Here is a 13,156-nt window from a genome sequence, read left to right on the forward strand (position 1 = left end):
GGGCCAGATCCAGAGAGAGAGTACGCCGGCGTATCTACTGATCTACTTTCAAATTACCCGCGTCGTATCTTTAGTTTGAATCCTCAAACCAAGATACGGCGGCATCTGGGTTCGATCCGACAGGCGTACGGCTTCGTACGCCTTCGGATCGCAGATGCAATACTTCGGCGTCCGCTGGGTAGAGTTTGCGTCGTTTTCCACGTCGGTTATGCAAATTAGCGATTTACGACGATCCACGAACGTACGCACGGCCATCGCATTTTCTAACGTCGTTTGAAGTCGGCTTTTTCCGGCGTAAAGTTAAAGCTGGTATTTTACGGCGTATAGATAGACTTGCCATGTTAAGTATGGCCGTCGTTCCCACGTCGAAATTTGATTTTTTTTTTTTTTGCGTAAGTCGTCCGTGAATAGGGATGGACGTAACTCACGTCTAAGTAAAAAAAATGATGTCATAGCGACGTCATTTAGCGCAATGCACGGTGGGAAATTTCGGGACGACGCATGCGCAGTTCATTCGGCGCAAGGACGCGCTTCATTTAAATGAAACCCGCCCCCTAATTGCCGATTTGAATTCCGCCGCCAGAAATACATAACTTACAGCGCGAAATCGTTGAGGATTCTAACTAAAGCCAGGTAAGGTACGGCGGCGTAGCGTATCTCTGATACGCTGCGCGGATGTAATTCTATGTGGATCTGCCCCATTGTTTTTTTTTCAAAATTTCGGTCGGGGGTAAAACCTTCCAGCACTGAAGTGGTTAAGCGATAAGTATGAATAAAAAGGTCATGAACTTTAATAAAGCATTCCGAGTTTTCAATAACAGCTGAACTTTGCAAGCTGATAGTCATATCTAATAGGGAGTTTTATGGGGTGATGTAATTTGCACAGGAAATAATGTCATGCTTTTTACCAATTAACTTCACATTCCATAACCTAGAATTGCTATAAGCTGTCAGATTCACAGATTTAGAATGTTAATGTGCAAAATGATCTTTACATTTAAAGCGGAGCTCCACCCTAAGTGGAACTCCCGCTGATCGGAACCCTCCCCCCTCCGGTGTCACATTTGACACCTTTCAGGGGGGACGGGGGTGCAGATACCTATCTAAAGACAGGTATTTGCACCCACTTCCGGCCACACAGTCTCGGGTAAACTGCGGGCATGATGTCACCTCCCGCCCCCCGTTGTGTTCTGGGAACACTCGCCTCTCAGAACACAGCGGGAGCAGCGCGACTCGCGCATGCGCCGTAGGGAACCGCAGTGAAGCAGTGCGGTATTAACCCCCACTATCGGCCGATAAAGGGTTAATACCGCCCGCAATGCGCCTCTGCAGAGGCGCATTGCGGGCGGTATTACCGTGGTTTCCCATTGTTTTAAATGGGAAGGAGCGGTGAAGGAGCGGTATACATACCGCTCCTCTCACCGCTCCAAAGATGGTGCTTGCAGGAGATTTTTTTCTCTCCTGCCAGCGCATCGCCTTAGTGTGAAAGCCCTCGGGCTTTCACATTGAGAAGGCTGGGCAGGAGTTTTTCAGGTGGTATTTAGGCGCTATTTTTAGCGCTGTACCGCCTGAAAAACTCCTCAGTGTGAAAGGGGTCTAATTTGGAGATATTTGTACTATCCTGACATTTTCAAAAATCAAGAAATGAGATAGGGCGTCAGTACATCAGGATTGATAAATTTTCAGATATACCATAGTTTGTGGACGCTATAACTTTCCTACAGACTAAATATTATACACTGATTTTGGTTATTTTTTTTCCAAATATATGGAGCAACATACATTTTGGCCCAAATTTCTGAAGAAAGATTTTTTATATGTAAATGCATTTTTTTTATTCAGTCTTTTTTTGTTGTTAATAAAAAACCCAGTGGTGATTAAATACCACCAAAAAAAGCTCTATGTGTGTGAACAAAATGATTAAAAATAATTAATCACTAAATTCAGTAAAATATACATAAACACATCTACCACACAAGACAGAAGGCTTTTCTTCAGCTAGCAGTGTTAGTGCCCTGAGGGAAGGAATACCAGCCAAGGAATTTTCTCTGCTGGGAAGTACAAATGAGTGTGATGGATCTCATGGTGGCCTTTCCTGGAGCATTATCTTTAATCCACTGGACAGACACTGTGCTGGCAAAGCCTGCTTGTTTTTACTCCGAGATAGGCTTAGCTACTTTTTTGATTAAAACAGATTGATAACATTGATCACATATTTCAACAAGTTATTACTAAGGTTATGGAAAGTTATTTCATACTGATTACATTTGCACTGCTTTTTCATATTTTCATGATCAAGTACAGCCCAAAGCAAAAAAATTCATAAAAAATAGCTCAGGGCTAGCAAGACTGGGAGGACAGGGGAATTAGGGAATGAGAGGGTTAATGTGAAAAAGAAAGAAAATAAATGGTTGAGTCACTTACTGGATTGGTGGGTTTCACAGTGGGGGAGGGGCTGCAGAGGGTCTGGTAGGAGGGTCGGTAAACCTCCTGGTATCCAGTGAAAAAGACGTGGAGGAAGAACGTTCCCGCCCATCCCTGTATTGGATTAGTTCTTCTTTAAGTGGTCATGTTGGCCTGGCGGTTGTTTTTTTTGGAGGCGTTTTAAAATCTGCTGTGATTATCATATTAGGGGCCCATCTAAGGTGTGGAATTCCAGTTAATGGTTGGTTAACTAGTAATTTAAACTGAAAGGTATCTGTAGAATGTTGAGGTTGTCCCGAGCCGTTACGGTGCGGCTTGGGACCATGTAAGTAGTTACGCAGATACCAACGTGGATACTTGAGGCCTCCAAAGATCGGCAACCTTATGTTTATTGTATTATGTTTAGGAATCTCTGAAACTGGAAGTGACGCAATGAAGCTACAAGCTCAGCCCTGCCCGTTTCGTCAGAGTAACATCATCAGGTGTGGCTCCTGATGACATCACTCTGACAAAAACGCGTAGGGTAGAGCTTAAAATGTCATTGAGTCATGTCTGGTTTCGGAGATTCCGGTCCATGGAGCACAACCCATCCCGGACATATTGTTTGTTGTATTGATTTCATTGTTCTGATTCTCCAGTATTATTGTAAGTGTGATTTTTGGTATTTTGATAAATATTAATTTATGGACTTACGCTATGAGATGCCTTTTGTCCACCCATCCCCATGTGAGTGTTCCCAGTAACAAGACCTGGTGAGGAGGATACAGTGGATTGCAAACAACTCATGTGTGGTGCCTGTGACCCCTGTAGGGGTTCTGTTTTCTGATGAGTGGGGAAGTCACCCATCTTTTTCACCAGTGATTAATATTGTACCTCATTGTTCATGCACAAATCACTTTGGAATTGGGATCACTTATATGGACTTATGAACTTTTTTGTTAATTTATGTCATTTATGAAGTTACTTGATTGTATTTTTATTTTTTGTTTTAGTATATGAATTCCTTGCACACCAAGCACATTGAGCACTTTATTTTTTAATTGTATTTTATTTTCATTTTTGGATTGCCAAAAAGCATACTGGTTTGGGGATTCTTTGTGAGTGATTCATGTGAAGTTTTTATCTAACATTACAAATGTGTTAGGAAGGGGGCAAATTCTTCAGCCCTGGAAGAATTTGCCCCCTTCCTGACCATGCCATTTTTTGCAATACAGCACTGCGTCACTTTAACTGACAATTGAGCGGCATTGTACCCAAACAAAATGTATGTCCTTTTTTCTCACAAATAGAGCTTTCTTTTGGTGGTATTTGATCACCTCTGCGGTTTTTATTTTTTGCGTTATAAACAAAAAAAAATGTTTTACTTTTTGCTATAATAAATATCCCATTTAAAAAAAAAACGAATTCTTCCTCAGTTTAGGCCGATATGCATTCTTCTACATATTTTTGGTAAAAAAATCACAATAAGCGTATATTGATTGGTTTGCACAAAATGTATAGTGTCTACAAAATAGTGGATAGATTTATGGCATTTTTATTATTTATGTTTTTACTAGTAATGATGGCGACCTGCGATTTTTATTGTGACTGAGACATTGCGGCGGACAGATCGGACACTTTTGACACTATTTTGGGACCATTGACATTTATACAGCGATTAATGCTTTAAATAGCCACTGATTACTGTATAAATGTTATTGGCAGGGAAGGGGTTAACACTAGGGCGATAAACCACTTAAGACCCGGACCTTTAGGCAGCTAAAGGACCTGGCCAGTTTTTGCGATTCGGCACTGCGTTGCTTTAACTGACAATTGCGCGGTCGTGCGACGTGGCTCCCAAACAAAATTGGCATACTTTTTTCCCCACAAATAGAGCTTTCTTTTGGTAGTATTTGATCACCTCTGCGTTTTTTATTTTTTGCGTTATAAACAAAAATAGAGCGACAATTTTGAAAAAAAATCAATATTTTTTACTTTTTGCTATAATAAATATCCCCCAAAAATATATAAAAATACTTTTTTTTCCTCAGTTCAGGCCGATACGTATTCTTCTACATATTTTTGGTAAAAAAAATCGAAATAAGCGTTTATCGATTGCTTTGCGCAAAATTTATAGCGTTTACAAAATAGGGGATAGTTTTATTGCATTTTTATTAATTTTTTTTTTTGCTACTAATGGCGGTGATCAGCGATTTTTTTTCGTGACTGCGACATTATGTCGGACACTTCGGACAATTTTGACACATTTATGGGACCATTGTCATTTTCACAGCAAAAAATGCATTAAAATGCATTAAAATTAAAAATGCATTGTTTACTGTGAAAATTACAATTGCAGTTTTGAAATTAAACAAAAGGGGGCGCTGAAGGGGTTAAGTGTGACCTCATATGTGTTTCTGACTGTAGGGGGGGTGTGGCTGTAGGTGTGACGTCATTGATTGTGCTTCCCAATATCAGGGAACACACGATCAATGAAGGTGCCACAGTGAAGAACGGGGAAGCTGTGTTTACACACAGCTCTCCCCGTTCTTCAGCTCCGGGGACCGATCGCGGGACTCCAGCGGCGATCGGGTCCGCGGGTCCCGTGGCAGCGGTCACGGAGCTTCTGACCGGGTCGCATGCACGCGCCGGCGACACGCGCGTGCGACCCCACGGCTGGGCATAAAGGGCCACGTACAGGTATGTGGATGTGCCCAGTCGTGCCATTCTGCCGACGTATATCGGCGTGAAGGGGTCCTTAAGTGGTTAAGAGGTTAAATATGTTCCCGGTGTGTGTTCTAACTGTAGGGGGGGTGGGACTGACTAGGGAAGGAGACTGGTCGGTGTTCCTATATACTATGAATACACGATTTGTCTTCTCTCCCCTGACAGGAGCGACCACGAGTGCGCCAGTGGACATCGCAGCTGCCGGGCACGCGCACAGGCTCCTCAGAGAGCGCCCCCTAATCCCCTTAAAGCGGCTGCCGTACAGCTACGGCGATTCGCGCAGGGGAGCCATTCTGCCGCTGTCAATCGACGGAAGTGGTTAAGCACTTTAGCACTTTAGCATTTTTAAAAATCGGCCTCTATGAGAGACATGTTTATTACATTCTATTCAACAATTTGTTAAGAAAAAAAATTGCAATAAAGCTTACATTTTATGCAGAGTGCGGGGCCGAATCAAATGATAAATATGACACTTGATATTAATTTTACTGTTTTCAGACATGTTCACTTTCCAAGACTAAAGGCCAATAACTGAGTAACTTAGAACACAATGTCTGCTTCTTGTACAGATTTATCTAAGATTGTTTATGAACTAACTGCAGTGAATCAGACATGTCTAATCCCATAGTGACAGCACTCGAGCAGTGCACATAATTCTCATAATACAATAATCCCAAAATGGAAAATATATGTGGATATGTTGTTCAGTGTAGTCTCCAAAGATTACATAAGAGAAGATCATCTAAACAAAGACTGCAGTAGCACTGATCGCAAAGTATTGCATGAATATCACTTTATCTATTCTTGGTTTAGAAAGCTACACATTGCAGTTATAATGTAAGACTCAGTCAGGACAAATGACTCAGATCATCAGATAGTGGGCCTTACAACCTCGACATTTAGTACATTTGTCTCTGAAATTAATATTGGAGATTGCCGACTCTATGTAGATTGATAACTGTGATGTGAATACAATCACATTTCTAGATGCTCTGCGCCTATATGGAGGTATCACTGGTCATGTTATTTATTTTCCTAATAAACTAGGTATTGCTGTATACAGAGGGCTGTCATCATTAAGGTCAAGAGTGGCATGAAGTGGAGGGTGTAGGGAGGGCTGACGCTATTTAGGCATAAGGTGGGGGTGGGAGCTTTAAATGTTTGGGTAACATTATACATGAGGTGAGGGAGAGCTATCGTAATTTGGGATGGTATGAGGTAAAGAAAGGGCTGACAATGTTTAGGTCATTGGTGGCATGAGTTTGGGAGATGGCTGTAACTATTTGGGTCAGGGGTGGCACGAAGTGAAGAGAGGGCTGTTACTCTTGGGGTCTGGGGTGGCATGAAGTGAGGAGAGGGCTGTCACTCTTGGGGTCTGGGGTGGCATGAAGTGAGGAGAGGGCTGTCACTCTTGGGGTCTGGGGTGGCACAAAGTGAAGAGAGGGCTGTTACTATTGGGGTCTGGGGTGGCATGAAGTGAGGAGAGGGCTGTTACTCTTGGGGTCTGGGGTGGCATGAAGTGAGGAGAGGGCTGTCACTCTTGGGGTCTGGGGTGGCATGAAGTGAAGAGAGGGCTGTCACTCTTGGGGTTTGTGGGTGGCATGTGGTGAAGGGGGAGAAAGCGCTGTCCATCCCTATTTGCATCAGGGGTGCCATAGAGTGTTGGGAGGCGGCTGTAAGTATTGGAACAGGGGAGGTAAGAGTCGGGGGGAGGGGCTGTCAATGTTTGGGTAAGGGGTGGCATAATGTGGGGGAAAGGCTGTCACTATTTAAATCAGGGTGGCATTAGATGGGGAAAGGGCTGTCACTATTTGGGTCAGGAGTGGCATGAGGTGTGTGTGTGGAAAGGGCTGTCACACAAAAGCTACAAAAAAAGTTAAACAAATGTAGATTGGATGTAATTACTTACATATGAGCCATAGTCCACTGCGAGTGTCTGTAATGCCCATGGAAGTCCAAGTCCAATAAGAATGTCAAATACATTGCTCCCAATAGAATTTGATACAGCCATATCTCCCATTCCTAAGAGACAAATAATTAATTAGTGTGTTTCATTGTCACTCTTTTATTCAAATTCTAAGTTAGTTAAGAAAAAGCTCTGTTGGGTCCTAGGTCTGATTCAGCATGGACACTTGTAGCCAGGTGCAGTCCATTTTCTCAGCTGTAGGTGGCAATCTTCTACAGAAGCAATGCAGGTGGGGGAGGAAGTTGAGAGGAACCTAGTACCTCTATGGTTTCCTCGGTCGCAGGGAGGCAGCTATCTGATTGGATGCTGGCACCCCATGTGACTGGTGGCCATTTTGGGTCAGGCAGAGTTTTTTTAAGGCTGTGGCTCCTAGGTTTGATGTGCAGTTTGCGAATGGCTAGAGTAGGGACAGGTCACCCATCTATCAGGGACAGTGCTTAGTGCCAGGGAAGGTTCCAGAAAAATAGGGAAAGTACAGGGACACACCATCCTTCCTGAAAACTTTACATTTGGGTACCAACCAGCAAGGCGGCATTCTGCTCCTCAAAAAATACGCTGTCGGCTTCCCTGAGACTACAATCTTCTGTCACATTGCTGTTACAACTTGTGAGTGTTTCCGGTCGGGTAACCTTCCTGTTGGGCCTGTTGTATATTGCTGAACATCTGGAAATCTCTGGGGATTTCCTCTGACCTTCTGTTTTGGCTATGCAACAGGAAGTGAATGTAAAGCTACCCAAGCCACATTTTGTTTAATAATGTGATGGGTATGTTCTATGCCCACCAGTAAAACAGAGGACAAAAGTGATGTGCCCTCTTTACCCATAGAAATACAAGAAGTATTTTTTCAGGTGAGTGACACATTGGACCCATCAAAATCCTTCATGTTGAATATCTCAGGCGCTCCAATCAGAAGATTGACAATGGACTGTACTAACCTTGTCTTGCTACTATGAGGCTCGCCATACAATCTGGTACACTTGTTCCAGCTGCTAGGAATGTGATGCCCATAATCACATCTGGAATTCCTAAGGTGAAGCCAATGATAGTGACCTGGAAAACAGCAATACAAATATAACCATTAGCATTTCCGTAATGCTCAAATAGACAGAATTTATTCAATTTGTATGTTCTATACCATGTATGTTACACACAGTGGGGTTGATTTACTAAAACTGAAGAGTGCAAAACCGGGTGCGACTCTGCATAGAAACCAATCAGCTTCCAGGTTTTTTTTTTTTTGTGAAAGCTTAATTGAACAACGTGAACTTAGAAGCTGATTGGCTACCATACACAGCTGCACCAGATTTTGCACTCCCCAATTATAGTAAATCAACCCCAAACTGTTGTTTAAGAACAGAAGTGAAAGGGCTCTTTCACACGGGCGGACCGTATGTCCGCTTTTTCATCCATCCGTGTACGGATGAAAAAGGGACATACATTGGTCCCTATGAGATTGCGGGTGTCAGTGAATGAACAACCGCTGACACCCGATCTCACCCGGTTCCGCAATCTTCCGATTCTGCAGACGGAGGAAAATTCTGCAGACGGTCCGTGTTCATCCGATCCCCCCATAGGGGAGAGCGGAGATCTGACAGGGCGGTCCCTGCACAGTGTGCGGGGACCGCCCTGTCATCCGGCGGCTCAGCGGGGATCAACGGAGCGATCCCCGCTGAGCAAGCAGAAGTTCAGAGGGCGGATCATCACGGATCCATCCCGTGTGAAAGAGGCCTTAGCAGGAATTCTGATTACATTTTCTAGACACTAAAGTCAATTCAAATCTGCTAGTACATCTAAGGCCCCTTTCACACTGGCAAACCGCTCAGGTCGGTCTGTCAGTATTTTAGGCGGACCTGAACGGACACTCTGTGCCGGTCTATGGAGCCATGGATGTTAGCGGTGACATGTCCGCTGATATCCGACCAGCTCCAATCCGCTAAAGTGCGACGGATGGAAACCCTATTTTCCATCCCTCTGGCGGGACGGATCGGATGAAAACGGACTCTAAGGTCCTTCTTCATCCGATCCCCATAGAGGAGAGCGGCGCTCTGACAGGTCGGTCCCTGCACAGTGTGCAGAGACAGACCTGTCATCTGCCTGCTCAGCAGGGATCGACGGAGCGATCCCTGCTGAGCAAAGCAGGGCCCGTGCACGGACACGTCAGTATGAATGGAGCATACAAATGGTCGGATTTTCCTGTCATCACACAATTCCTGTCAGAAAATCCGATCCTGTGTACGAGGCTTAAGACAATAAGTATATTACTGACTGGATCACCAAATGATAAGAAAGGAAAATAAGCCTAAAATAGAAAACTAACACACCATTACTACTTCAATCTCTTAGGCCCCGTACACACGACCGAGTTTCTCGGCAGAATTCAGCCAGAAACTCGGTCGGAGCTGGATTCTGCCGAGAAACCCGGCCGTGTGTACACTTTCGGCCCGAGGAAGCCGACGAGGATCTCGGCGAGGAAATAGAGAACATGTTCTCTTTTTCCTCGTTGTTCAATGAGGAAAGTCGGCCCGTTCCTCACTGAACTCGCCGAGGAACTCGATGTGTTTGACATGTCGAGTTCCTCGGTCGTGTGTACGGGGCCTGAGGTCATCTTTATTGGTTAGCAAAATATGTCTTTGTTAAATGTCCTATCTACAGCAACCTCTATGGGTTCTAGTGAAATGGTTGCGTTTGGGACCTTATAGCTTATGCTGCGTACACACGACCGTTTTTCATGACGTGAAAAATTAAAAAATTTAAAATGGTCATTAAAAACGATTGTGTGTAGGCTCCAGAGCATTTTTCATGACGTGAAAAATGGGCATTAAAAATTTAGAACATACTCTAATTTTTCGCGTCGAGAAAAACGGTTGTGTGTAGGCTTTAACGACGTGAAAAAAACACGCATGCTCAGAAGCAAGTTATGAGACAGGAGAGCTCGTTCTGGTAAAACTAGCGTTTGTAATGGACATAGCACATTCGTCACGCTGTAACAGACTGAAAAGCACGAAGACTGAAAAGCGCGAATCGTCTCTCACCAAGCCTTTAATAACACAAAATCAGCAAAAGCAGCCCCAAGTGTGGCGCCATCCGAATGGAACTTCCACCTTAATAGTGCCATCGTACGCTTTGCTCTAGCATTTTTTTTTCACGATTGTGTGTATGCAAGGCAGGCTTGACAAGAATCACGTCGGAAAAAACTTTTCTAGAACATTAAAAATGGTCCTGTGTACGTGGCACAAGACTTATTTTTTCCTCTGCTTATGGTAGTGGTTTCAATGTTTCCTCCTGGGCTTACAGATGATGATCCCTGCTATGGCTGAGTTCACCAGAAGCCTTTTTAAACCAAATCCTGTACGGAGACTGCTAATGCAGATAAGAGATGGTCCATTATGATGTCATCACGATCCTGTCATAACACTGACTAGGTGAGTATATGTCATTAAAGAAACTGCCATCAGAATGATTTATAATGGATGGCTTCACTGACTGTTCTACTATGTCTATAATTCTATAAATAAACCTGATTTATTACTCTAATCTACACAACTCAGTTATATTATACTTACCATCCAGACCATCACATAAGAAAAGGCTGCAATCCAGATGGAGGACGCGATAAAAGTAACCATAAACCATTTCTCCCAGCGTGGCTTAGCACAATTAGGTACAGTGAAGTACATAAGGAACGATAATGGCCAGGTTATCACCCATTTTAATCTGTTAGCTGCTCCAGCTGTTAGGGAAAGAGATGAAGGCATTGTGTTTTGTCAGATATAATATTACTATAATGATAGAATGAGATCTGATAACACAAATAATTATCATTATTATACAGGTTTTATATATTTTATTTACGCAGCGCTTTACAACATATAGGGGAATTACAATACAGTTCAATACAGAAGGAAGAGGAAGGCCGTGCTCATGGAGCTTACAATCTAAAGGGAGGGGGAGGTAGTACAAAAGGTAATACCTGCAGGGGCTGATCTGATGGAGGTTATTCAAGTACAGTTCTTAGGTGGAGGTGGGGTAGGCAGGGCCATCTTTTCCATTGGGCACGCTGGGCAGTTGCCCGGGGGCCCCGCTTGCCTGGGGGGCCCCACCGGCTGCCCAGCAACCCCAGTAAAAAATTATGGAGAGTGACGGGTTAGAACTGCCCATGCCCAGTTCGCGGAAATCACAGAGAAGATCCGGTCCTCCACGAGTGCGGGGGGTTGCTGATGTAAGGGGGGAGTGAATGCAAAAATGTAAGGGGGCACTGATATAAAGGTTCCCCCTCCTATATTAGTGACCCCCCCCTTACCTTAGTGTATTTAATCTAAGGAAGGTGGTCTCTGGTCACCAGAGTACCCCCCACATCAGAGTCTGCAGGATTCCCCCTTACAATGCAAGGGGGAACTCAGTCTGCGGACCCTGATGTAAGTGGGAAAGAGAAAGCAGTGGACTCTGATATAAGGTTGTCTCTGGTCACCATAGCCCCCCTCCACATCGGAGTTCCCCCCTTAGATCATGATCTGCAGTGTTCCCCTTTACATAAGAGTTCCCTTTCACTGTAAGGGGGAATCCTGCAGACTCTGATGTAAGAGGAAACTCTGTGCTGGCTGGGTTATAGTAACCTGACCTTCATGTCAATGAAGACATTTTTTTTTTTTACTTTTGTTTAACTAAAACACATTTCTAATAGCACTAGCTATATGTTTATAGTTTAAATACTGACATTTGCATTGTTGGGCACTGAAAACTGTAATTTTAGGTACTTTTTTTGCAGTGGCAGTAAAAAATGTGGTTCTGCCAGTAAATTTTATGATTTTTGTCAGTAATTCTCGTGCGTAATTGTGTAGACAGGGCCCCAGTGCACTGTATTGCCCGGGGGCCTATAATGCTCTTAAGATGACACTGGGGGTAGGCTTCCCTGAATAAATTAGTTTTCAAGGATCGCCTAAAGCAGGGATATTCAATTAGCGGACCTCCAGCTGTTGCAGAACTACAAGTCCCATGAGGCATAGCAAGACTCTGACAGCCACAAGCATGACACCTAGAGGCAGAGGCATGATGGGATTTGTAGTTTTGCAACATCTGGAGGTCCGCTAATTGCATATCCCCGGCCTAAAGGTTGACAGGGTAGGAGGTTACTGGACATACCGGGGTAGGGAGTTCAAGAGGATGGGAGAGGCTCTAGAGAAGTCCTGGGGGCGAGCATTGGAGGAGGTAACAAAGGAGCTAGAGAGCAGGAGGTCTTATGAGGAGTGGAGAAGGCGATATGGGCAATATGTGCAGATGAGGTTGGTGATGTAGCTGGGTGTAGCTGGCCAGCTAGAACCTGTCCTAGGTAGCTAATATAACCTACATGTATATACAGCTAAACCTGCTAAGAACCTAAATGTAGTGCACATGTTTATATGTGAGAGACAAAAGCAAAGTTATTCACTGTGATTTTATGCTTGAATGTCATATAATAGTTGTATGTTGTGTTCACAGAAGCAAAAGAAAAAATATGCCTTTAAGAATCGTTTATTTATATGACCGTGAAGGTAAGCTCAAATTACACAGTAGATTTCATACCAGAAAGCATAGAGTTAATCTTTTGTGACTCATCAGTAGCCTTGCCCAATCACAGCTAAGCTCACATTGAGCAGAGTCTTGACCTATCACAGCCACCTTTGCATCCATTCTGTCTGGGAGGTTCCTAATACTGTACATGTGCTGCATTCATTCCACATGGAGACAGAGAGCAGAGCAGACATACAGAGTTCAGTTTTATGGAAGCAAGGGCCTAAATAGGTATGTTGCACAAGTTATATATGTTCTTATTGTAAATAGTGTGATCAGAACTGTATACTGATCTAGTTGTGTGTTCACTTATAGTTCCACCGAACTAAGCCATCAAACAAAGTCATCTAACCGCCCTAACTGTAGTTCCACCGAACTAAGTCACATCCATCCACTCTAACAAGCTAACTGCACCACACTGAAAAAGAGCAGTGTTATCTATGAAGAAAAGTGAAGTTAATAAAGAAGTTATTTTAAGCATTTGGTGTGCTCTTTAAACCTTCCTGCTTTCAT

The 13,156-nt window shown here is 43.7% G+C and overlaps 1 protein-coding gene across 1 annotated transcript in view; it reads right to left on the reverse strand.

Annotated features, from left to right (window-relative positions):
- SLC24A3 (solute carrier family 24 member 3) overlaps nt 1-13,156 on the reverse strand; it is a 486,107-nt gene that overhangs the window by 12,589 nt on the left and 460,362 nt on the right. Inside the window, exons 13-15 of the mRNA XM_040351007.1 lie at nt 10,660-10,826; nt 8,032-8,146; nt 7,040-7,152 (exon numbers count right to left, since the gene is read on the reverse strand). Of these exons, the coding sequence (XP_040206941.1) occupies nt 7,040-7,152; nt 8,032-8,146; nt 10,660-10,826 (395 nt within the window). The remainder of the gene's footprint in view (nt 1-7,039; nt 7,153-8,031; nt 8,147-10,659; nt 10,827-13,156) is intronic.

The sequence above is a fragment of the Rana temporaria genome, chromosome 4, assembly GCF_905171775.1.
Source record: "Rana temporaria chromosome 4, aRanTem1.1, whole genome shotgun sequence".
In the NCBI taxonomy this organism is placed as follows: domain Eukaryota; kingdom Metazoa; phylum Chordata; class Amphibia; order Anura; family Ranidae; genus Rana; species Rana temporaria.